The sequence below is a fragment of the Saccopteryx bilineata genome, chromosome 1 (genome assembly GCF_036850765.1).
Source record: "Saccopteryx bilineata isolate mSacBil1 chromosome 1, mSacBil1_pri_phased_curated, whole genome shotgun sequence".
Classification (NCBI taxonomy): Eukaryota; Metazoa; Chordata; class Mammalia; order Chiroptera; family Emballonuridae; genus Saccopteryx; species Saccopteryx bilineata.
The window spans coordinates 10,420,065-10,444,479 of record NC_089490.1 but is presented as its reverse complement, the minus strand read 5'-3'; the positions used below and the strand labels follow the sequence as shown (position 1 = coordinate 10,444,479).

At 57.3% G+C, this 24,415-nt stretch overlaps 1 protein-coding gene across 1 annotated transcript in view; it reads right to left on the bottom strand.

The window, feature by feature from the left end:
* Window positions 1–23,522, bottom strand: part of TNXB (tenascin XB) — a 77,646-nt gene extending 54,124 nt beyond the window's left edge. The window contains exons 1-4 of the mRNA XM_066260794.1: window positions 23,351–23,522; window positions 9,454–9,864; window positions 7,296–9,134; window positions 6,708–6,823 (exon numbers count right to left, since the gene is read on the bottom strand). Of these exons, the coding sequence (XP_066116891.1) occupies window positions 6,708–6,823; window positions 7,296–9,134; window positions 9,454–9,856 (2,358 nt within the window). The 5' untranslated portion in view covers window positions 9,857–9,864; window positions 23,351–23,522. The remainder of the gene's footprint in view (window positions 1–6,707; window positions 6,824–7,295; window positions 9,135–9,453; window positions 9,865–23,350) is intronic.
* Window positions 23,523–24,415: the final 893 nt, after the last annotated feature.

The window sequence follows — 24,415 nt, the reverse complement described above, 5'->3', positions numbered from 1 at the left end:
GGTGCACATGCCAAGTCCTGTGGGGGCAGAACGCTGCCCGGCCAGCACTGATAGGGTTGTTTATAGAAAACAGCTGATCCCTGTAGCCTTTTCCTGCACACCTGAAAGGTTTTACTTAACCATCCTCCTCTGCACCTGAATCCAGGCTCTGCTCATTTAACCCAGGCTCTGCTAATCTGCTTGATGAGCAAAGAGACCAATAAATATGATGAGGCTACAGCAGGGGTCGGGAACCTTTTTGGCTGAGAGAGCCATGAATGCCACATATTTTAAAATGTAATTTCATGACAGCCATACAACAACCCATGTACGTTATGCATTATCCAATAAAAATCTGGTGTTGCCCTGAAGGACAGCTGTAATTGGCTCCAGCCACCCGCAACCATGAACATGAGCGGTAGGAAATGAATGGATTGTAATACATGAGAATGTTTTATATGTTTAACATTTTTTTTTTTTATTAAAGATCTGTCTGCGAACCAGATGCAGCCATCAAAAGAGCCACATCTGGCTTGTGAGCCGTAGGTTCCCGACTCCTGGGCTGCAGAGATCTGGGCTCTCAGTCCTAGAGGCTGGGAGGTCCCTGGACCTATCTTTTCTCTATGTTGTGTCTTGTGTGTTTTTCTCAAGTCCTGCAGCGCCTTCCTCTCGTGCACGCCCATGGCCGAGCTGGTCTCAGCAGATGCCCGCCCAAACCTCTCTGTGCTGCATATGCCCCTGCAAGTGTATATTCAAAGTTATGACTCTCAGTGGCGACCCCACTGGGACACTGTCAGCCCCTGCTCCAAGCGCGTCTCCTGCAGTGCCAGCCACTGGGGGCGCAGAAGGAGCTGGGCGTCTGCGAGCTGTCCCACGGCCCCACGTCTCCCTGGTCTGTCCGGCGACCAAGGACACTCTGTTCTGCTGAGCTTTGTTGGCCGGGATGGGGACACATCCATTCAGCCAAGCAGGACTGGAAATTTCAAAAGGTACTTTCCTAAACCAGGAGAATTGGTAGAGAGATCAACAGAGTAAATACCAAAGTATAAAACCAGATGAAAGGCCACGTAGAGGTTTCCGTGTTGAGGATGAATAAAGCTTGATCAGAGTCCTCTTGGCTGAAAAGGTGTCCTGGGCACATAGGAGCCCCGCCCCTCTCCTGCTCACCCCGCCCTAGGATACCCCAGCCTAAGAGGCCTTGGGTTAACCTCAGCTCAAGACCTGTGATGTCCTCATCCTTCCTGTGACTTAACTCTCTCTGTCACCCTTCGTTCCCCGAACACACACATACAGCCTCCCTGATGAAGTCGGCGATGCCTGGTCCTCTCCGTGAGTGAGAAAAGCCCATCCCAGGACCTCCTTCTGCCTTTCAACACCGCTTAGTCCCTCCTGAGATCCACTGTCTCCCTGAGAGTCCCTCTGTCAGCACATCTGGCTGGTCTGAGGCAGGCTCTCTAGCCAGATGCTAGCACCTGGCTCTGCCCCTCAGTGAAAGCTTGGCTGCTTCACTGATATTGTCCTTGGCTAGTTTCTAACTCTATTTTCTTTTTTCTTTTAGAGAGAGAGAGAGGGATAAACAGGAAAAGAGAGAGATGAGAAGCATCAGTTCTTCATTGTGGCACCTTAGTTGTTCATTGATTGCTTTCTCCTATGTGCTTTGACCCGGGGGCTCCAGCTGAGCCAGTGACCCCTTGCTCAAGGCAGTGACCTTGGGCTTCAAGCCAGCGACCATGGGGTCATGTCTCTGAGCCACACTCAAGCAGGCGACCTCAGGACCTGGGTCCTCTGTGTCCCAGCCCGACACTCTATCCACTGCGCCACCACAGGTCAGGCCTCTAACCCTATTCTTGATATCGACTTTGTGGCCCCAGGTGGGCAATGTCACCATGCCTGGTCCCTGGAGCTTACTTCACCTTCATCCTCCTTTTCAGACCAGACTCCAACACAAACTTTTCTGAGGCTGTAAGGTCTTCCGTCCCAGGAACTTGGCGTAGCCCTGGTTTCCCGGCTGGAGAATCTACCCAGGCAAGGAACGCCTGGACCTCTTTCTGTTCAGGGGTGTCCTCCCTCGGTTTCCTCATGCTTTTTCTCCCACTCATAGAGGAGCCGGCATCGTGCAAAAACAGCCAGACTCCTTAAGCTGGTGGTCCTCCGGCTTGGGGGGCATCAGAATCACCTACAGGGCTCATGGCAGTACAGGTTACTGGGCCGCATCCACCCCCAGAGCTTCTGGTTCAGGCGATCTGGGGGCAGGTGGATTTCAACAACGTGCCTGTCTGATGAGCTCCCAGGTGAGGCTGACGCCGCAGACCCAGGGACCCCACCTGGAGAACCGCTCAGTCAGAGTGACAGTGCCAGGTGTGCAGAGAGGAGAGCTGTTCCTCTCTGGCATTCTGAAAATCATTTCAGCGGCTGCCTGTGTCCCTTGGCCAGGGCCAGCAGCGTCTGGGCTTCGAGATAGTCTTCCCAGAGAGAGGGAGAGACAGACAGGCTTCTAGGAAGGTGGCAGCAGCCAGAGGCAGCCAGCTACTGCACACATTCTGTGCCAACAGAAGCGGGCAGAGAGCACTGGCCGAGGCAAGAGGCACGACTCCAGGGGCCAGCCCGGGAGGTGTCGAGAGTCCAGTCTGAGGGCCAGCAGCACAGGCTGGTGGGGAGGCCCAGAGGGGTGTCTGGGCTCAGAGAGAACCCAGGGTGTGACCGAGGCCCATACCCAGAGCAAAGCGCACGAGCTGACAGCCTGGCCAAGCCGGGCACAGGCTGGCTCAATGCCACCCAGCCCCACAGTGAGCGGGGGCGCCTAGGGCTTCAGCTGAGAGGCCCCATCTCCTGACAACACCCAAGGTGGGCTGGCATTCACTAAGAGCGGGGGCACTGCTGTCCTGCACGGACGGCCCTTCCAGCTCGGCTGTTTATTTTAATTCCACTTTCCCTCAAGTTTCTTTGGAAACTTCCTTTTAAAAGTCCCAGCCTCTCAAGATGAGAACTATGTAAATAATACACACAGAGAAGAGGAGAGTGGGAGTTAACAGTGCTTATTTTGAGTGTGAAGCAGCCAAGAATTATTTGTTTTTTTCCCCTTAGTTGCCAAATTCTTGTCTTGTGATTAAATTATTTTTGTACCAAGTAAAAGTTGTTTTTTTTTTTTAAATAAATAAAAGAAGAAGAAACCCACGCTGGATGTACAGCAAAGGAGGGATTTTTACCTCTGCTTCTGTCAGGGGGTGAGGAGAGACAGAACGTGGCAGGTGTCTGGCTTGGGGGTATAATAAGAATAACCAGGCCAGTTGGGGTGGGGGTGACAGCCAGCACCCCTGAGCTGCCCTGTCTGTCCCAGAGTCGTCCTAGGGTCTTTAGACCCTGGGAGTGATTTATGTTCCCAGAGTCCCGGCTGGGCTGGGATGAGGGTGACATGGCCTGCCCTCCACGACCTTTGTGGGATGAGGCGCAGAAGGACATGAGTTGGACAATAGAAAGGTCAGATGACTTGGAGCTCGGAGACCAAACACATCCTAAAAGCCCCGTCTGCACAAAGGGAGGGGTCTCTAAGGAGAAGCCACAGGCTTTGTCCTTCAAGTGCACCCCCCCCCGCCGCCGCCGCCCAAATATTTTAAGAGCGAGTTGAAAGGAGGCAGAGAAAGAATGTTTTTCAACACACTGACAACGCGGAGGCGGGAGAACCACTTGCTTCACACGTTCAAAATGACTTCAACAGCCTGGACAGCTGGCCCCAAACCGAAGAACAGAACCCCGAGCAGAGCCGATCGCAAAGCCCTGTGCTCGGGCCGGAAGAAGGGTATGCAGTGAACACTGTCTTTCTTCCTTTCTTTTTTGCTTCCTTCTGTTTTCTTTGTTTAATCTGTATTTTCTAAAGTTCCTACACTAAGCCTATATATGTTCAATAATAAATAGTTATTTTAAAAATAGTTATTTAAAAAAAACTATTAATAAAGTTATTTTAAAAAACAAATATGCCTGACCAGAGCGTGGCACAGTGGATAGAGCCTTGGCCCGGAACGCAGAGGACCCAGATTTGAAACCTTGAGGTTGCCGGCTTGAGTGTGGGATTATAGACATGACCCCATGCTCGCTGGCTTGAAGCCCAAGGTCGGTCACTGGCTTGAAGCCCAAGGTCGCTGGTTTGAGCAAGGGGTCACTCTGCTCGGCTGGAGCCCCCCGGGCCAAGGCACATATGAGAAAGCAATCAATGAACAACTAAGAAGTTGCAACGAAGAACTGATGCTTCTCATCTCTCTCCCTTCCAGCCTGTCTGTCCCTATCTGTCCCTTTCTCTCTTTCTCTCTGTCTCTGTCTCTCTTGCTAAAAAACAAACAAAAACCCCCCAAATATGATCCAAACAGCTGACAGTCTGTGTGACTGGGAAGTGCCACTGTCTCCGGAGTGAGCCGGAGAACGGCTGAGACCCTCCCGGCGTGTGAGGTTTGGAGACGGGGCACAAAGCAGGAGGTACTGGAAGAGGGGCCTCTGGAAGTGAAGACTTCAAGAACAGAGTCCTAGGGGGAAGGGCGGAGGAACCAGCGGGCTTGGCCCTTGAGAACGAAGGATAGCCTAGCGGCTGGATGCAGGGTGAGCAAAGAAAGCACCCTGACTTTGTTAGCCAGTGTCACCTCAATAAGTTCATTTAAAAAACAAAAAATAAGCCCTGGCTGGTTGGTTCAGTGGTAGAGCGTCGGCCTGGTGTGCAGAAGTCCCAGGTTCGATTCCTGGCCAGGGCACACAGGAGAAGCGCCCATCTGCTTCTCCACCCCTCCCCCTCTCCTTCCTCTCTGTCTCTCTCTTCCTCTCCCGCAGCCGAGGCTCCACTGGAGCAAAGATGGCCCAGGCGCTGGGGATGGCTCCTTAGCCTCTGCCCCAGGCGCTAGAGTGGCTCTGGTCGCAACAGAGCGACGCCTCAGAGGGGCAGAGCATCGCCCTGGTGGGCGTGCGGGAGTCTGTCTGTCTCTCCCCGTTTCCAGCTTCAGAAAAATACAAAAAAATAATAATAATAAAATAAAAAAAATAAAAGAACCCCCCCACACACAAATTAACCCCGTTGGATGGACATTAGAATGGGACAGATTTGGGCTCAGCAACAACAGGAAGAACGGCCAGCAAAGGACTGGGCAGCCTCAGAGTACTGAGCTCACTGTCACCGGAGGAGTCCCAGCAGCCGTGCTTGTGGGAGAAGCTGCAGAAGGCCTATGGCGCCCACTCCGTGAGGGGCAGGACCAGACAGTCCTCAGAGCAGCTTCAGGAACCCAGGCATCTGGACTGGACCACTGGTCACCTGGAACGTCCCCTGGGGAGTGAGCACGCCCACCCATCCCACCCTCTCAGCCCCCTCCTGCCCTGTGGCTCTCACCATGCCCACCCGTCCCGCCCTCTCAGCCCCTCCTGCCCTGTGGCTCTCACCATGCCCACCCGTCCCGCCCTCTCAGCCCCCTCCTGCCCTGTGGCTCTCACCACGCCCACCCCGTCCTGCCCTCTCAGCCCCCTCCTGCGCTATGGCTCTCACCACGCCCACCCGTCCCGCCCTCTCAGCCCCCTCCTGCGCTGTGGCTCTCACCACACCCACCCTGTCCCGCCCTCTCAGCCCCTCCTGCTGTGGCTCTCACCACGCCCACCCGTCCCGCCCTCTCAGCCCCTCCTGCGCTGTGGCTCTCACCACGCCCACCCCGTCCTGCCCTCTCAGCCCCCTCCTGCGCTATGGCTCTCACCACGCCCACCCGTCCCGCCCTCTCAGCCCCCTCCTGCTGTGGCTCTCACCACGCCCACCCGTCCCGCCCTCTCAGCCCCCTCCTGCTGTGGCTCTCACCACGCCCACCCGTCCCGCCCTCTCAGCCCCCTCCTGCTGTGGCTCTCACCACGCCCACCCGTCCCGCCCTCTCAGCCCCCTCCCGCGCTGTGGCTCTCACTACGCCCACCGTCCCGCCCTCTCAGCCCCCTCCTGCTGTGGCTCTCACCACGCCCACCCCGTCCTGCCCTCTCAGCCCCTCCTGCGCTATGGCTCTCACCACGCCCACCCGTCCCGCCCTCTCAGCCCCCACCTGCGCTGTGGCTCTCACCACGCCCACCCTGTCCCGCCCTCTCAGCCCCCACCTGCGCTGTGGCTCTCACCACGCCCACCCTGTCCCGCCCTCTCAGCCCCTCCTGCTGTGGCTCTCACCACGCCCACCCCGTCCTGCCCTCTCAGCCCCCTCCTGTGCTATGGCTCTCACCACGCCCACCCGTCCCGCCCTCTCAGCCCCCTCCTGCGCAGTGGCTCTCACCACGCCCACCGTCCCGCCCTCTCAGCCCCCTCCTGTGCTGTGGCTCTCACCACGCCCACCCCGTCCCGCCCTCTCAGCCCCCTCCTGCGCTGTGGCTCTCACCACGCCCACCCTGTCCCGCCCTCTCAGCCCCCTCCTGCTCTGTGGCTCTCACCACGCCCACCCCGTCCCGCCCTCTCAGCCCCTCCCGCTGTGGCTCTCGCCACGCCCACCCTGTCCCGCCCTCTCAGCCCCCTCCTGTGCTGTGGCTCTCACCACGCCCACCCCGTCCCGCCCTCTCAGCCCCTCCTGCGCTGTGGCTCTCACCACGCCCACCCTGTCCCGCCCTCTCAGCCCCCTCCTGCGCTGTGGCTCTCACCACGCCCACCCGTCCCGCCCTCTCAGCCCCTCCTGCGCTGTGGCTCTCACCACGCCCACCCGTCCCGCCCTCTCAGCCCCCACCTGCGCTGTGGCTCTCACCGTGGGGATGAACTGGATTTCATAGGCATCCACCGGGCCGGGAGCTCGGGTCCACTCTGTCCGCACTGTCGTCTCCTCCAGCAAATGCATCCTCATGCCCTCGACGGCTGGCATCTCTGCCCGGGAGGACGGGACAGAGGAAGCTGGTTAGCCCAAGGCAGCCCCACCTGACCTCCGTCCACCACAGCCCTCCCGACGCCGAAGCCTCACCGGGAGACCATCCCCAGTCCCCACTCCTCTCCGAGGGTGGGACAAAGCCCACAGAGGCCTGAACAGGCGCTGGGTGCCTTCATCCTTCCCCCAGCTCCAGGAACACAGACTGTCCCCAAAGCAACCAAAGGGGACCCCCCCCACCTGCTCACCAGGTATCTGAAAGCAAGTCCTGCCGGCCGGCGGGCATGCCCCGGGTTCTGCTGCCCCTGGTGGACACCGGTTCCCCGGCTCTGACTGCCCCTCCGCACCCCCATATATGACTCCCTCCCGCTCTTCCTCCAGCGCCCCGGGCCCTTAGGACTCCGGGTCAGATCTTCACACTCGCCGGGATTCCCAGTGCCCCGACGGCGCGTGCCGGGGAAGGCGCCCGCTCACCGTCCCCGCAGTCCTCCCCGGCGTAGCCCTCCTGGCAGACGCAGGTGCCCTCTCGACACTCGCCCCGGCCGCCGCAGTCCCCGGGGCACGTCTGGATGGAGCACTCAGGGCCGCGGAAGCCCTCCACGCACACACAGCGGCCAGCGCGACACAGTTCCCGGGGCCCGCAGCCGCCGGGGCAGGCGCTGGCGGGCGGCTCCTCCTGCCCGCAGTCCTCGCCGCTGTAGCCCGCGTGGCACACGCACGCGCCCTGCACACAGCGCCCGCGGCCTCGGCAGTCGGCCGGGCAGGTGCGGGTGGCGCAGGAGGGGCCGGTGTAGCCCGCGTCGCACACGCAGCGCCCGTCCTCGCAGCGGCCGTGCCGGTGGCAGTTGGAGGGGCAGGTGCGGAGGCCGCAGTCCTCGCCCGCGTAGCCTTCCCAGCAGGCGCACACGCCGTCCTGGCACAGGCCGCGCTGGCTGCAGTCACGCGGGCAGCGCCTCACGCTGCAGTCGTCGCCCGAGTAACCGTCGTCGCACACGCAGTGTCCGTCTCGGCACTGGCCGCGGCCGCGGCAAGCCCCGGGGCAGCTGCGCGCGCCGCAGTCCTGGCCCTCGTAGCCCGCGTCGCACGCGCACACACCGTCCTCGCAGCGGCCGCGGCCGCGGCAGTCTCCGGGGCACCGACGGCTCCCACAGTCCTCACCCGTGAAGCCCGCGTTGCACACGCAGCGGCCGTCCACACAGCGCCCGCGCCCTCGACAGTCGCCGGGGCAGGCGCGCGCGCCGCAGTCCCGGCCGCTGTACCCGGGCCAGCACACGCAGCGGCCGCTCTCGCAGCGGCCCCGGCCCCGGCAGTCCCCGGGGCAGCTGCGCACGCCGCAGTCCTCGCCGCTGTAGCCCGCGTTGCACACGCACACGCCGTCCTCGCAGCGCCCGCGGCCCCGGCAGTCGCGCGGGCAGGCGCGCGCGCCGCAGTCGGGCCCCGTGTACCCGGGCCAGCACATGCAGCGGCCGTCCTCGCAGCGGCCCCTCTGGTGGCAGTCGCCGGGGCAGCTGCGCACGCCGCAGTCGTCCCCGCTGTAGCCCGCGTCGCAGATGCATTCGCCGTCCTCGCAGCGCCCGCGGCCCCGGCAGTCGCGCGGGCACGTGCGTGCGCTGCAGTCCTCGCCCGCGTACCCAGGCCAGCACACGCAGCGGCCGTCCACGCAGCGCCCACCCTCGCCACAGTCGCGAGGGCAGGTCCGCGCCGCGCAGTCCTCGCCGGCGTAGCCAGGGTCACAGACGCAACGCCCATCTTCGCAGCGGCCCCTCTGGCTGCAGCCCCGGGGGCAGGTCCGCGCCGCGCAGTCCTCGCCGGTGTAGCCGGGGTTGCACACGCAGCGCCCATCTTCGCAGCGCCCCCTCTGGCTGCAGCCCCGGGGGCAGGTCCGCGCCGCGCAGTCTTCGCCAGTGTAGCCGGGGTTGCACACGCAGCGGCCGTCCTCGCAGCGCCCCCTCTGGCTGCAGCCCCGGGGGCAGGAACGCAGGCTGCAGTCGTCGCCGGAGAAGCCCACCCGGCACACGCACACGCCCTGCACGCAGCGCCCGCGGCCGTGGCAGTCCCCGGGGCAGGAGGGCCAGCCACAGCTGGGGCCGGTGTAGCCGGGGAAGCACACGCAGCGACCGCGGACGCAGCGCCCCTGATCGTTGCAGTCATCCGGGCAGGACACAGAAGCCGAGGGGTGGGAGGACGGCGTCTCCTCCACGTCTGTGGGGTCCGAGCAGATGGGTCCACCCCAGCCGGGCTCGCAGGAGCAGGCGCAGCGGCTCAAGTCAAACACGCCGTGGAGACTGCAGAGGCTGCGAACATCTGTCTGGCCTGGAGTGAGAGCGAGAGGAGGGCCTGACTCTCTCCCGAGGAGAGGCTGAGCCCATACGGTGGTGCCCTGAGTCGTCCCCTCCGCAGCGCTCCTACTCAGTCTGTGTGGTCTCCTACAGCCCCGCCCATGCCCGGGAGGACCCCGGAGCGCCCTCTAGCAAGGTGGTTTCCCTCTCCACCCTGTGCTCTGGGCCGCACTTACACCCCTCCCAAGGGTGAGGAAGGGGTACCTTTTCCTAATTCATACCCAGGTCCTTTATAGACGGGCAGCGCCCACCCAACTCCACCTGCCTCTTTTTCTGGGTCCCCTTCTGCTCACCTGTGCCGGCCTGGGTGGCAGCAGGACAACACCCCCCCGTGCACTGCTCCTTCAGCCCCTTCACCAGCTCCTCCAAGATCTCTAGCCGGATTCTCAGGGCCTGCACCTCCGAAGCAGGAACGGGGGGCTCCGTGCCCGGGGGACAGCCACAGCCAGCGGAAGGGGGCAGGTTAATGCGGTGGGTGAACACCACCTGCTTCTCCCCTCCTTCCACGATGTGCTCGTAAAGCTGAGGGGAGGGGTTCCCCTCTCTGGGCTCTGCTCTGCGGCCCCCCGGCTGAGGAGGGGGCCGTGGGGCCGGGAGTGTCGTGTTGGAGCGTGGAGAGAAAGGGCCAGCGCTGACTGTACCCAGCAGCAGGAGCAGGGCCAGGCTGGAGGCTAGGGAACGCTGGGCTGGCATCATTCAGGAGGCTGCGGGGAGAGAGGGCGCATGTGAGAGCAGCTTCACACAGAAGACAAGGTGCCCCCCCCCCACTGCCACCGAACACACATGTTCACAAGTCCCGCCCCCCACCACTAATCTACCCAACTCACATGTACGTAAAAATCCACATTTAACCCACCCCTAAGGAATACCTGCTTGGAGACATACATGTGGTCTCTGGTTCACTTTGTTTTTATTTTTTAGTGAGAGAGAGAGAGAGGGACAGACAGGGACAGACAGGCAGGAAGGGAGAGAGATGAGAAGTATCAAGTCTTTGTTGCGACACCTTAGTTGTTCATTGATTGCTTTCTCATATGTGCCTTGACTGGGGGGCTCCAGTAGAGTGAGTGACCCCTTGCTCAACTCAGCGACCTTGAGCTATAAGCCAGCAACCATGGGGTCATGTCTATGATCCCACACTCAAGCCGGATGAACCTGCGCTCGAGCCGGAAACTTCAGGGTTTCGAACCCGGGTCCTCTGTATCCCAGTCCGATGCTCTACCCACTGCACCACCGCCCGGTCAGGTTGGTTCATTTGATGGTGTCATTTGGTCACCCTGCTTCTGTCTCTTTTTACTGTGTCTGTTCCCCAGACAGCACATAGTGCATTAGCCCCAGGGCCTTTGCACTGTGTGTTCCCTCTGTCTGGGGCGCTCTTCACTCAGCTCTCTCTTTTTTTTCTTCTTATGGAACGCTTCACGAATGTGCATGCCATCCTTGTGCAGGGGCTGCGCTAGTCTTCCCGGTCAGGGCTCCAATTTTAGGACCCGTGCTGCCCAAGCGAGCCCTCCCTTGGTCCTCAAAGGCGGGCTCCTTCCTGTTCGGATCTTCACTTGTGTGTCATCGGCACCCAGCGGCCTTCCCTGCTGCCCACAGGATCTTCACGGCACGCGCTGCGGCCTGACCCATCCGCGTGTGCGAGCACTTGCGTGTTCTCTTTCTCCCACTACTGGAGTGGGAACTTCGTGAGCAGTGCCCGGCACACGGGAGCTGTCCAACACATTTACCGTATTTCCCCATGGATGAGACCCTCCCATGTATAAGACGCATCTTAAGTTGGGGGCCCGAAATTTGAAAAAAAAAAAAAATTACATAAAGTTATCGAACTCAAGTGTTAGTCATCATCAAATTCATACAACTCCTCATCCGTGCGAAAAAGTGAGAAATGCAAGTAAAAGAAATCTACAACCGGCCCTGGCCGGTTGGCTCAGCGGTAGAGTGTTGGCCTAGCGTGCAGAGGACCGGGGTTCGATTCCCGGCCAGGGCACACAGGAGAGGCACCCATTTGCTTCTCCACCCCTCCGCTGCGCCTTCTTCTCTGTCTCTCTCTTCCCCTCCCGCAGCCAAGGCTCCACTGGAGCAAAGATGGCCCGGGCGCTGGGGATGGCTCTGTGGCCTCTGCCTCAGGCGCTAGAGTGGCTCTGGTCGCAACATGGCGACGCCCAGGATGGGCAGAGCATCGCCCCCTGGTGGGCAGAGCGCCCCCCCCCATGGTGGGCGTGCCGGGTGGATCCCAGTCGGGCGCATGCGGGAGTCTGTCTGACTGTCTCTCCCTGTTTTCAGCTTCAGAAAAATGCAAAAAAAAAAAAGAAATCCCAAAAAATAAAAAAAATAAAAAAAAGAAATCTACAACCACTGTATAAGATGCACCCAGATTTTAGACTCCGCATCTTTTGAAAACAGGGTGCATCCTATACATGGGGGAATACGGTAAATGTGTGCCTTCCATGGGCACCTGGATCCTGGCTCGGGCTTTCTCCCAGGAACCTCTGGGGCAGGTCACCCTCTCTCTCTTTAATTCAGCGTCTCACCCTCAATTAGCTCTTTCCCGTCGGCTTTTACATGACCTCAAATATCTTCTCTCTTTTTTTTATTTTTAATTTTTTGAAATTGGATTTATTGGGGTGACATTGGTTAATAAAATAATATAAGTTTTAGGTGCACAATTATACATCGTCTGTACACTGCACTGTGCATCCACCACCCCAAGTCGAGTCTCCCTCCATTACCATCTATCCCCCTCAGTCCTCCCCCACCTCCCCTCACCTTCCCATTTTCTTTTTTTTAAAAAAGCCCTTTTCCCCAGGACTTACATGACCAGATATGTACATTTATTATAAAGGGTCAGGGATAGACAGACCAGAACAGGGTCCAGAAACAGACCCACCCATGTGTGGTCAGCTGATTAACGACAAAGATGTTTCTACAGTTAAGAGGGACAGCCAGACCGGGCGGAGGCACAGTGGATAGAGCGTCGGACTGGGACACGGAGGCCCCAGGTTCAAAACCCCGAGGTCGCCGGCTTAAGCGCAGGTTCATCTGGTTTGAGCACAGCTCACCAGCTTGAGCCCAAAGTTGCTGGCTTGAGCAAGGGGTCACTCGGTCTGCTGTAGCCCCCCAGGTCAAGGCATATGTGAGAAAGCAATCAGTGAACAACTAAGGAGCCGCAATGAAGAACTGATGCTTCTCATCTCTCTCTCTTCCTATCCCTCTCTCTCTCTCTGTCACACACACACACAAAAAAAAAAAAAAAAAAAAGAGAGAGAGAGAGAAGATGAATGGTCTTTTTGATAAATGGTACTCAGCCAACTGAAAATCCGTATGGGAAATACACCTATCTCTACCTATGTCCACATACAGAAATTAACTTTAAATGAATCTAATGGACCTAGTTGTGAAAGGTAAAGCAATAACCTTCGCAGCAATATCTTGTAAAAGAAAATACAAGAGAATATCTTTATTTATTTATTTATTTTTAGCACGCATACATTCATGAGAGAGACAGACAGACAGGGAGAGAGATGAGAAGTATCAACTCATAGTTGCAGCACCTTAGTCGTTCATTGATTGCTTCTCATATGTCCCTTGATGGGGGGGAGGGGGTCTCTAGCTGAGCCAGAGACCTTGAGCTTCAAGCTAGTAATCTCTGGACTCAAGCCAGTGACATACTACTCAAGCCATGTATATCAGTGGTCCCCAACCCCTGGGCGGCGGACTGGTACTGGTCCGTGGGCCATTTGGTACCGGTCCACAGAGAAAGAAAAAATAACTTACATTATTTCCATTTTATTTATATTTAAGTCTGAACAATGTTTTATTTTTTTTAAATGACCAGATTCCCTCTGTTATATCCGTCTAAGGCTCACTCTTGACGTTTGTCTCGGTCATGTGATACATTTATCATTCCCACCCTAAAGGCCAGTCCATGAAAATATTTTCTAACATTAAACCGGTCCGTGGCCCAAAAAAAGGTTGGGGACCACTGATGTATATGATCCCATGCTCAGGCCCGTGACCCTGCGCTCAAGCTGGATGAGCCCGCATTCAAGCCAATGACCTCGGGGTTTCAAACCTCAGTGTCCCAGGTTGACACTCCATCCACTGTGCCACCACCAGTCAGGCAGAGAAGAATATCTTTATGACCTTGGAATAAGCAAAGATTTCTTAAAATCTAACCACATAAAATTTAACCATAAAAGGTTTCACACAAAACTTAACCATAAGAAAGAGATTGATACATTGCACATCATTGAAATTGATAACTTCTTGTCATCAAAAGGCACCATTAGGAGAATAAGAAGGCAAACCACAGACTGGGGGGGAAATACAGTTGACCCTTGAAAAAAGCAGAGTTGAACTGTGTGGGTCTCCTTGTAGCCAGATTTTTTCCAGTTGACCCATGCAACTCCACCCCACCTTGTTCAAGGGTCCACGGGTGTTTGGAAATGTGAGTGTGCAAAGGGACAGCTATGGTTATACTTGGATTTTCAATGGAGCAGCCTGTTGGCACTCCCAACCCCCCCACACACACACACACTGTTCAAGGCTAAAATATATGTGAGCTATGTCAGAAACAAAAAAAAGAGAAGAGGGGTTAAAATCTAAAATAAAGAATTTCAAAACTAAGACAAATAAAAGGCAGGACAGGCCCTGGCCGGTTGGTTCAGTGGTAGAGCGTCGGCCTGGCGTGCAGGAGTCCCGGGTTTGATTCCCGGCCAGGGCACACAGGAGAAGCGCCCATCTGCTTCTCCACCCCTCCCCCTCTCCTTCCTCTCTGTCTCTCTCTTCCCCTCCCGCAGCCAAGGCTCCATTGGAGCAGGGTTTGCCCAGGCACTGAGGATGGCTCCATGGCCTCTGCCTCAGGCGCTAGAATGGCTCTGATTGCGGCGGAGCGACGCCCCAGATGGGCAGAGAATCACCCCCTGGTGGGCGTGCCGGGTGGATCCCGGTCGGGTGCATGCGGGAGTCATCTGACTGCGTCCCCGTTTCCAACTTCAGAAAAATACAATAAATAAATAAATAAATAAATAAAAAGGCAAGATAGCCAGTTTCTTAAATTGACAAAAGAGTTCAACAGGCACTGCAGATAAGAATACAAGGTGCCCACAGGGCTACTAAACATGAAAAGGTGTGTAACATTGCCAGTAACCAGGGAAACACAAATTAAAACCACAATAAGCCTGACCAGGCGGTGGCACAGTGGATAGAGCATCGGACTGGGATGAAGAGGACCCAGGTTCAAAACCCTGAGGTTGCCGGCTCGCGCGCGGACTCACCAGCTTGAGCGTGGGATCATAGACATGACCCCATGGTTGCTGGCTGGAAGCCCAAGGTCTCTGGCTTGAGCAAAGGGTCACTTGCTCTGCTGGAGCTCCCCCCCCCCCCCCCCCCCCCCCGGTCAAGGCACAGATGAGAAAGCAATCAATGAACAACAAAGGAGCTGCAATGAAGAATTGATGCTTCTGCCCTGGCCGGTTGGCGTGCAGAAGTCCTGGGTTCGATTCCCGGCCAGGGCACACAGGAGAGGCGCCCATCTGCTTCTCCACCCCTCCCCCTCTCCTTCCTCTCTGTCTCTCTCTTCCCCTCCTGCAGCCAAGGCTCCATTGCAGCAAAGATGGCCCGGGCGCTGGGGATGGCTCCTTGGCCTCTGCCCCAGGCGCTAGAGTGGCTCTGGTCGCAACAGAGCGACGCCCCGGAGGGGCAGAGCATCGCCCCCTGGTGGGCAGAGCGTCGCCCCCTGGTGGGCGTGCCGGATGGATCCCGGTCGGGCGCATGCGGGAGTCTGTCTGACTGTCTCTCCCCGTTTTCAGCTTCAGAAAAATACAAAAAAAAAAAAAAAGATAAAAAAAAAAGAATTGATGCTTCTCATCTCTCTCCCTTCCTGCCTGTCTGTCTCTATCTGTCCCTCTCTTTGTCTTTCCCTGTCTCTGTCACACACACAACTCCGCAAGGAGATGCCATCAAAGAGCCAACAGAACTGCTAGAATGAAAGGAACCGTCCCTGCTTGATCTCGGCAGGCATGTGAGGTGACTGGAACTCGCGTCCCGGAGAGGAGGAGCGCCCGTTAGAGCAGTCACTGTGGAAACTGGCGCTCTGCTGCTCTGCTACGCACACAGCCGATAAGCTGGCAGTCCTACTTCTTGCTGAATATTCAGTAGAAATGACAGCACACAGCCTCCAAGAGACTTGTACAAGAGTGTTCGTGAAGTTTATTCACATGAGCCAACACTGGAAACAAAGTGTCCATGAGCGGTAGAATGGAGGGATAGGTTGGGGCGTTGTCACACCACGGAGTATCATACGGCAATGACAGACACCCTTCTGCTACGAGGCCCCACACGAACCAATTTCACACCCAGTGCTGAGCAGAAGAACCCCCCTCCCACAGACACACAGACAATCATTTTTGAATGATGCTATTGATATGAGGTTCTATAGAGCAAGTGATTGCTTTCAGAATTTAGAATCGGATTATTTTCAGGGAGAGGCTTGACTGGGAGGAGTCACAAAGGGGGATTTCTGGAAACGTTCTGCACCTTGATCTGGGCGGCAGTTAAACAGACGTATACATATTCGAAAATTAACTGAGCTGCGCATTTCAAAGGCGTGCATGTCACTGTGTGAAAGTTATACCTGAATTAAACAGGACACCTTCCCCGATCTCACATTCCCTCAGCTACCGCACAGCTCCACCCTCTTCGTCATGGCCACAGTTTCAGAAGATTTAACTGCACGAGCTGTTCCTCTTTCTCCATGTCCCCTGCATGAATCAAGCCACCGTCACCAGCTTCTCCACCTCCTTTCAGCCTACCACACGGCCTCCCCAAGGTCTCCCAGTGATCTCAGCGCCACAAAACCTAGGGGCCAATTGTCTCCGTCTGACTGGATCCCTCTCGCAATCACGAAACACTGTCCACCCTCTCTTCCAGGGTAGAACATTCTATATCCGTGCTGTCGATAGGGTAGCCAGGAGAAATGTGGGGGTCGAACACTTAAAATGTGGTAAGAATGACTAAGACACAGAGTCATATTTAATACTTTTTAAAGGCTCAGGTGCCCTGGCCCGATAGCTCAGTTGGTTAGAGCAGTGTTTTTCAACCAGTGTGCCGCAGCACACTAGTGTGCCGTGAGACATAGTCAGGTGTGCCATGGGGACATTAAACATGGGTCCCCAAACTACGGCCTGCCGCCAGCCGCCTCCATCTGAACATAAACATTCCCCTCACAATCCCTCCAGCTATCAGCGACAGGAAGAGTGGAGGCACAGGGAACGCTCACTGACCAATCACCTTCTAGGATTCATCCCGACCACTAGCGATGAACCAATAGTAGGCCGCCTCTCATCCACACCCAGGAAGGTCCCCGCTTGGGCTGCCGCGCACTTGTCATTGTGTGGCCGCGGCGAGTAGTTGAAGCTGCTACTCCTCCCCATGGTCCTGATTTCTAATCCTGGTCAGGACTGGAGGTAAATGTTGCCACCACTAGATGAAGCCTCAGCCTTAGCTGGTTATGTCTATCCTGATGGTGTATATAGATATTTGACCTTTTTCTTTTTAAAAGAGGCCCCCACAGAGGGTGATATACAATGCATCACAATGTTATCTATATTGTATATGGCCTCCTGAAGGGTCATCTTCTTGAAGAGCTCAAATCTCTATATACACCATCAAAACAGACAGAACCAAGGCCTCTGCACCCAGCTGACCATGGGATTTGAACCCACAACCTCAGGGAGAACTCTAGTATTTATCAGAATCCTTACCTAGAAAGCAAACTTCTCAATCTGACAGTAGAGATGCTCTGAGGACTTATGATGTTACACAAGTACCCAACATTTTCTAAAATTGATTTTGTCCAGTCTCTATATAGAGAGAGTATTTGCCAAATTGATTTGAACCCACAACCTTGATGAAAGCTCCAGTATCTATTAGTGGGACTGTATATATGAGGGGATACATGGGACTGTATATATGAGGTTACATGGGACTGTATATATGAGGTTACATGGGACTGTATATATGAGGGAATACAAGGGACTGTATATATGAGGGGTTACATGGGACTGTATATATGAGGGAATACAAGGGGCTGTATATATGAGGTTACATGGAACTGTATATGAGGTTACATGGGACTGTATATATGAGGGAATTATCCCTTTTTATTTAACTTTTTTTTAATAAATGTAATTTATTTAAACTTTAAATAAATTCTAACAGTTAGAGTGTCATTTTGTGTCATTTTGGTAGGTGGTGTGCCCCAGGATTTTGTAAATGTAAAAAATGTGCCGCGGCTCAAAAAGGTTGAAAATCACTGGGTTAGAGCATTGTCCCGAAGCACAGAGGTTGCCTATTCAATCCCCGGTCAGGCACGTGCAGGGACAGATCTATGTTCCTGTCTCTTTCTTTCTCCCTTCCTCTCTAAAATCAATTAAAAATCAATTAAAAATAATAAAAAGTCTGACCTATGGTGACACAGTGAATAAATATGGTGGCACATCGACCCAGAACACTGAGGTCGCCGGTTCGAATCCCTGGGCTTGCCTGGTCAAGGCACATGCAGGAAGCAGCTACTACCAGTTGATGCTTCCCACTCCTTTCCCCGCCTTCCTTTCTCTAAAATCCAATAAATAAAATCTAAAAAAATTAAAATAAACAATAATACATTCATACATTCATACACACATACATACATACATACACACACACACATACACACACATACATACATACACACATACATACACACATACCCACACACATACACACACATACACACACATACATACATACACACACATACATACATACACATACACACATACATACACACATACATACATACACATACATACACACATACACACATACATACACACATACATACATACACACATACATACATACACACATACATACATACATAAAAGCTCCCAGGTGATTGTCATGTGCAGCGAGAGTTGGGACCGACTGCTGCTGTCATCCACCTGGGTACCTTCGTCCAGACCCGGGGCTTTAATTTCCAACTAGCCTAGCCATCTCCTCTGAACTCTGAGCAATATACCCGCTGCCTGCCTGGCTCTCCTCTGGGGCCCCCCTAAATTTGGGGTGTCCGGGACGAAACCCGTGACCACCCTTCCCGCACTCCTCAGCATTCTCCGTTGCCGCTCCTGGCCCCACCATTTACCCGGCTTCCTCAGCTAGCAGCCCCACAGCTCGTCCAGCGCCAGGAAGCCAGCAGCCCCACAGCTGGTCCGACGCCGCCCCACTCCCACGTGGCGTGGCAACCACATCCTCCATCAACCCCGTCTCTCCGTTCCGTTTCTCTCCCTCCCACGTCTCAGTCCAGCCTCCCGTCTACGTTCCGCCTGGCGGCCGCAGCGGCCTCCTCACTGCTCAGTCTCTCTGCTCCCACTCTTAGCTCCTGAGAGTCTTGAAAAGGCAGCTAGGACGTCCCTCTCCTCCTGAAGACACTCAGGGTCTCTCTTCGGAACTTTCTCCCGACAGTCTCAGGTGGGGGCCTCAGCTGGCCCCTGCTGGCCCGTCCTGCCTGCCATGTCTCCCACGACAGGCCCTCCCTCTCTCCCTTCCAGCCCCACCGGCCTTCTCTTATAGATAGATAGATTTAAAAATAAATAAATAAATTCAATTCAACGGGGTGACCTCAGTCCCTAAGAACACACAAGTTTCAGGCACACGTCGCTACAGCATTCGAACGATTCATGGCGTTGTGTCACCCAAAGTCCAACCGTTTTTGGTCACCGTGTCTTTGGCCCCCTATAGTCCCCTCCCCTCACGCCCACCCTCTGGTAACCGCTTCACTTTTATCTCTGTCCCTCCTATGTCACTTCTGTAAGTCCCTCCTCCTCCTCCCAAAGCCAGCCCTTTGTCTACACCAAGGGTCCCCAAACTACGGCCCACGGGCCACATGCGGCCCCCTGAGGCCATTTATCCAGCCCCCGCCGCACTTCCAGAAGGGGCACCTCTTTCATTGGTGGTCAGTGAGAGGAGCATAGTTCCCATGGAAATACTGGTCAGTTTGTTGATTTAAATTTACTTGTTCTTTATTTTAAATATTGTATTTGTTCCCGGTTTTTTGTTGTTTTTTTTTTTAATAAGATATGTGCAGTGTGCATAGGGATTTGTTCATAGTTATTTTTATAGTCCAGCCCTCCAATGGTTTGAGGGACAGTGAACTGGCCCCCTGTGTAAAAAGTCTGGGGACCCCTGGTCTACACTGTCCCCTGCATGGGGCCTGCTGTTCCCTTTCCTCTTGGAGTCGTCCTCCTTCGGGGCTCAGCCCCGTGTCCCTTCCTGGGGGAGGCTTTCCTGCCCAGGTCAGGCCCCCCCCCATCATGCACTCTCGTGGTAGCACTCATAACGTGTTGCCATCACACATTTCCTTGTGAGATGATTCGATTGCCTTCTCGCCCCCACGCGGCCTTCCCGCCAGCCTGTACGGTCCGCGGTAGCAGCCGGGGTGCCTGTGTTTACTTCCTGGATGCTGTTCCCCTGCATCTGTGCTCCATCAATAGTTACGGACCACGATGCCACCGAATGAAAGGTTTGATTTAAGCCCAGGACGAGCTTCAGAGCTGAAAACCAAGGATGGGACAAAGGTCGGGGCCAGGACCACGGACAGTGTCTGGGACTGGCAGTGGGTTAGAAACAGCAAGCGGCCGGGGCAGGGAGCAGGCCCAGTGTGGACCCTGGCAGGGCCCAATGGTCCAAACTCTTCGGGAAACTGTTTGGCGGAACCGACTTAAGCTAGACACAAACCCTGTGACCCTAGGAGTGGCCCCCCTGCAGCAGGTGCTATCTTCATAGTGGCATCACACCAGGAACGGCCCAGCGTCTCTCACCAGCAGACCCAACTAGACAGAGTGGCTCAGGCCCTGGCCGGTTGGCTCAGCGGTAGAGCGTCGGCCTGGCGTGCAGGAGTCCCGAGTTCGATTCCCGGCCAGGGCACACAGGAGAAGCACCCATCTGCTTCTCCACCCCTCCCCCTCTCCTTCCTCTCTGTCTCTCTCTTCCCCTCCCGCAGCCAAGGCTCCATTGGAGCAAAGATGGCCCGGGTGCTGGGGATGGCTCTGTGGCCTCTGCCTCAGGTGCTAGAATGGCTCTGGTTGCAACAGAGTGACGCCCCAGAGAGGTAAAACATCGCCCCCTGGTGGGCATGCCGGGTGGATCCTGGTCGGGCGCATGCGGGAGTCTGTCTGCCTCCCTGTTTCCAGCTTCGGAAAAATGAAAAAAAAAATTTATAGACAGAGTGGCTCAGTCACACAGTGGAATGAAGTCAAGCAGTGGGCCTGCTACAGCCACACGCGATCCCGGGACGGAGCTCGCTCCCGCAGGGCCGGGCGGACACGGCCAGGCACGGGAGAGAACGTGCCGGAAAACTCCACTTATGTGAACTTTGAGGAGTAACAACGCCGAACTGTAGCATGCCCAGTCAGAAAGGGGGTGCTCTTTGGGGCCTGGTGGGGAAATCCTGGGGTGCTGAGAATATGCTGTTTCTTGGTCTAGATGCCGGGTCCCTGGCTGTCTTTGTCTGTGGGAGTTACTGAGGAGCACAGGGAGAGAAGGGGTTCAGGACAGAGCGAGCGCTGGGGGGGGAGCCAGGAGAGGGGCTCTGGTCAGTGCGGGGGTCTGCAGGGGGCGGCCCCAGTTCTGCTCAGGACAGGGGGTAAGGAGGGGGTCTGCAGGGGGTGGCCCCAGTTCTGCTCAGGACAAGGGGTAAGGAGAGGGGCAGGCTGTGGCTATTCCAGACCAGGGAGGCTGGGGAGAGAAGGGCAGGACATGCTTCCTGGACAGGAGGGAAGGGGATAGATACTGTGCCCTCCGCCAACACACACACACACACACACACACACACACACACACACGTGTCCTGGCTTCCACGCCTGAACCTCTCCTCTGGGTCTGAGAAAGAGAGTGCTCAGGGCTATTGGCCATCGCACGTGGCCACAGCCCACGCAAGACGAAGAGGGAGCTGGACACCGAGAGGCACCTTGCCCAAGAAAGGCCAGGCCGAGAGGCCGGGTCCACAGGGAGCTGCCCGTCCCCGGGGCTGCAGCGGCTCTCCCAGCTTGGGGCGTGGCCGTGGGTATGAAGTGGGGTACCTACCCTCAAACCCCACCACCCGGTGTCTAAGGCCGTGCACATCCCAGCGTGCATGCACACACGAGTGCACGTACACATACCCTTGTGTGTGCCTGTCCACAAACACAGCGTGCCTGTGCACATACACAGCTCCATCCAAACAAGCCTGCAGCGTTGCAGACACGCATGCACACACACGTGTGCATGCATGCACACAAACACACGCATGCATGCACACACGCATGCACAAGCACACGCATGCAGACACGCACGCATGCACACACACACACACACAGCCTCCCCTTCATGTTCCTCCCCACCCAGTCAGCAGTGATGACGCCTAAGAACCCTGACTTGTCCTTGGCTCACAGGGTAGCCATGCGAGTCAAAGACCTTAGCTGGAGTGAGGGGGACCACACAGGAGGTGCTTCTCCCCTGGTGGGGGGACCAGGCTGCCAGGTGCCCCACAGCCCTGGAGGCCTCCAGGACCTGTCCATTACCCCTCCACCCCCACTGGGTCTCCCAGCTCTCCCTGGGTGGCGGGAGGGGGAGTCTCAGCAGCCTGAAGCAGCTGGAGCAGGAACAGGCTGCCATACCCCCAGAGCCTCCTCTCCCGTCTCCTCTCCTGCCCTGGCACTGCCACCCGCAAGACCCCACGTCCAACTCCTGGGAGAACCCCCTCTTCCCTCAGCACTAGGAAAGCAAGGCACTTGAGTGTCTCTTGTGTTTCCCCCTCTCTGTGCCCCTGCCACAGGGCTGGGTGCCTTTCTGCGGTGGGGAGGGGGCCCTGGCTTCCCCGTCCTGGCACCCTCCCCACAGCTGGAGGGCTGGCAGGACTGGGGGCATCTTCCCAAGCTGTGACTCAGCAGGCCGGGTATTCGTGTGACGGCCAACTTCCACACTTGGCTCACCAGGGACCGTGGTTCCCAAGAGGTGGGGAGAGGGGCTGTCCCAAGGAGAGGGGTCCCCGTGATGCCAGGAGAGTGAGAGGAAGGAGGGAAGAGGATGGGGGTCCAGAGAGCGAAGAGATGCCAGGCAGGGGTGCGTTGGGGGACCAGATGCCCCATGTTCTGCGTTGCTAATGGGCCAGGCAGGACTTCCGGACCCCCCATGGGGGCAGTGAGAGACAGGGAGGCAGGTCTGGGTCCTGCGCCCCGAGTGACCGGGACTGAAGAGCAAGGTCTGAGGACCTGAGGAGCTGGACGAGAACCCTGGAACCGAGCGCGGGGCTGGGAGAGCGGGGAGGGGGAGCCCAGATCCGGGAAGCGGGCGGGGACTGGAAGCGGACGGGCAGCAGCTGCCGCGTTTCCGAGCTGCTTCCCAGTAGTTCCTTCCAGTTCATTCCCAGTTGTTTCCAAGCTATGAAATTCTTTCCAGGCAAGATAAGGGGCCCGCCCGCCCCGCCCGGGCGTGTCACGTGTATGGGGGGGAGGTTCAGACGGACAGAAGCAGGGGGAGCCTGGGAAGGGGCGGATGGAACGGAGCCCCCGTGCCCCTGGAGGCATCTCTGTCATCCCGGCCCGCCGAGCTGTGAGTCATGGGTGCGGAGCTCTCGGCCAAGAGCGAGTTCTAGGATCGTCTCTGCAGGCTCCGTGCCCGCCCCAGACCTGGGGGGCCTGACTCTGCTCCATCTCAGCGCTTCTTAAAAGACCGAGGCGCCCAGCCCCTGCCCCCAGGCCCTGCCGCCCCCCGGGTGGCCCCCGGCAGTCCCCATCTGGATGCCCAGGGGAGCTTTCCCTGGCGCCTTGCTGAGCTGGGGCCCTGCTGCGCCAGCCAGAGCACATGGGGTGCCACAGCTCACCCAGCCCTGCTTTCGCCCAGCGCTCACCTCCCCGACGACCACTTCCCCGTCCTGCCACCGTCGGACCCGCGGCAGCCCTCCGCCCACACACTGACTGTCCCCCCAGATGCACCCTCCACAGGAGTCCCGTCCCCAGTCCCATTGCCTCTGTCCCAACAGAAAGTCCCTGCCTGGGCAGGGAGCAGGTCCTGAGAGCAACTCTGCCAACCTTCGCCTGGGTCGTGAGGATAGCACAGAACCCCCACTTCCCCCGGCTGTCCCCGCGGCGCCCCCAGACCTCTGCTCCTCACCTGGGCAACGAGCAGCTGCAGCACCTCCGCACCTGTTCTGGCCCCAACTCAGGCACCGAGCCCGCAGGGCAGGACTGGTTGGGGGTCCCCTCGGCAGCCCCGGGCGCCCTGGGTGTCCCCGGCTTGTTCCCTCCAGCTGGGGCGCACCGCTCTGCAGCGCGTCTACGCCGGCAGCCAGCGACAGCGAGAAGGAGGGAGGCTGCAGCTAGCAGGGGGAGGAGAACCAGAGGACCAGCGTGAGGTCAGGGGTGGGGGGAGCGGAGATAGGGCAGGTCCTCCCACCCCGCCCGCCCCCGCCAGGCCCTCCCAAGTCATCGCCGCCCCTCCTCGCCTCCGGGCTCGCCCCGCCCCCCTGACCCCTCTGTCTGGGGTCACCGATTCCCGCCAAACCCTCACCTGCTCCCTCCATCCCTGCACTGCCCTCCAGAGTCCTTTCCTCATCCCATTCCTAACCCCCTTCCCAGCCTCCTTCTGCCCAACCTGAAATTCTCGCCCTCCAGCTGTTTCTCCCCTCCCCCACCACCCTTTCTCCACCTGTTGCTCCTGCTCTCAGACCTGCTTTCCCCTCTGTCCCGACACCCCGTCCCCAAGGCCACCCCTCTCTTCCCTGCCCTGCACCTCCTCTCCCACCTGGTCCCAGCTCCTCTCTCCCCTCCCCTGCACCTCCTTTCTCATCTCGTCCCAGCCCCTCTCTCCCCTCCCCTGCACCTCCTCTCTCATCTGGTCCCAGCCCCTCTCTCCCCTCCCCTGCACCACCTCTCCCACGGCTTCCCAGCCCCTCTCTCTCTCCCCTGCACCTCCTCTCTTATCTCGTCCCAGCCCCTCTGCTCCCCTCCCTTGCACCACCTCTCCCACGGCTTCTCAACTCCTCTCTCCCCTCCCCTGCACCTCCTCTCCCACGGCTTCCCAGCCCCTCTGCTCCCCTCCCCTGGACCACCTCTCCCACAGCTTCCCAGCCCCTCTCTCCCCTCCCCTGCACCACCTCTCCCACAGCTTACCAGCCCCTCTCTCCCCTCCCCTGCACCACCTCTCTCACGGCTTCCCAGCCCCTCTCTCCCCTCCCCT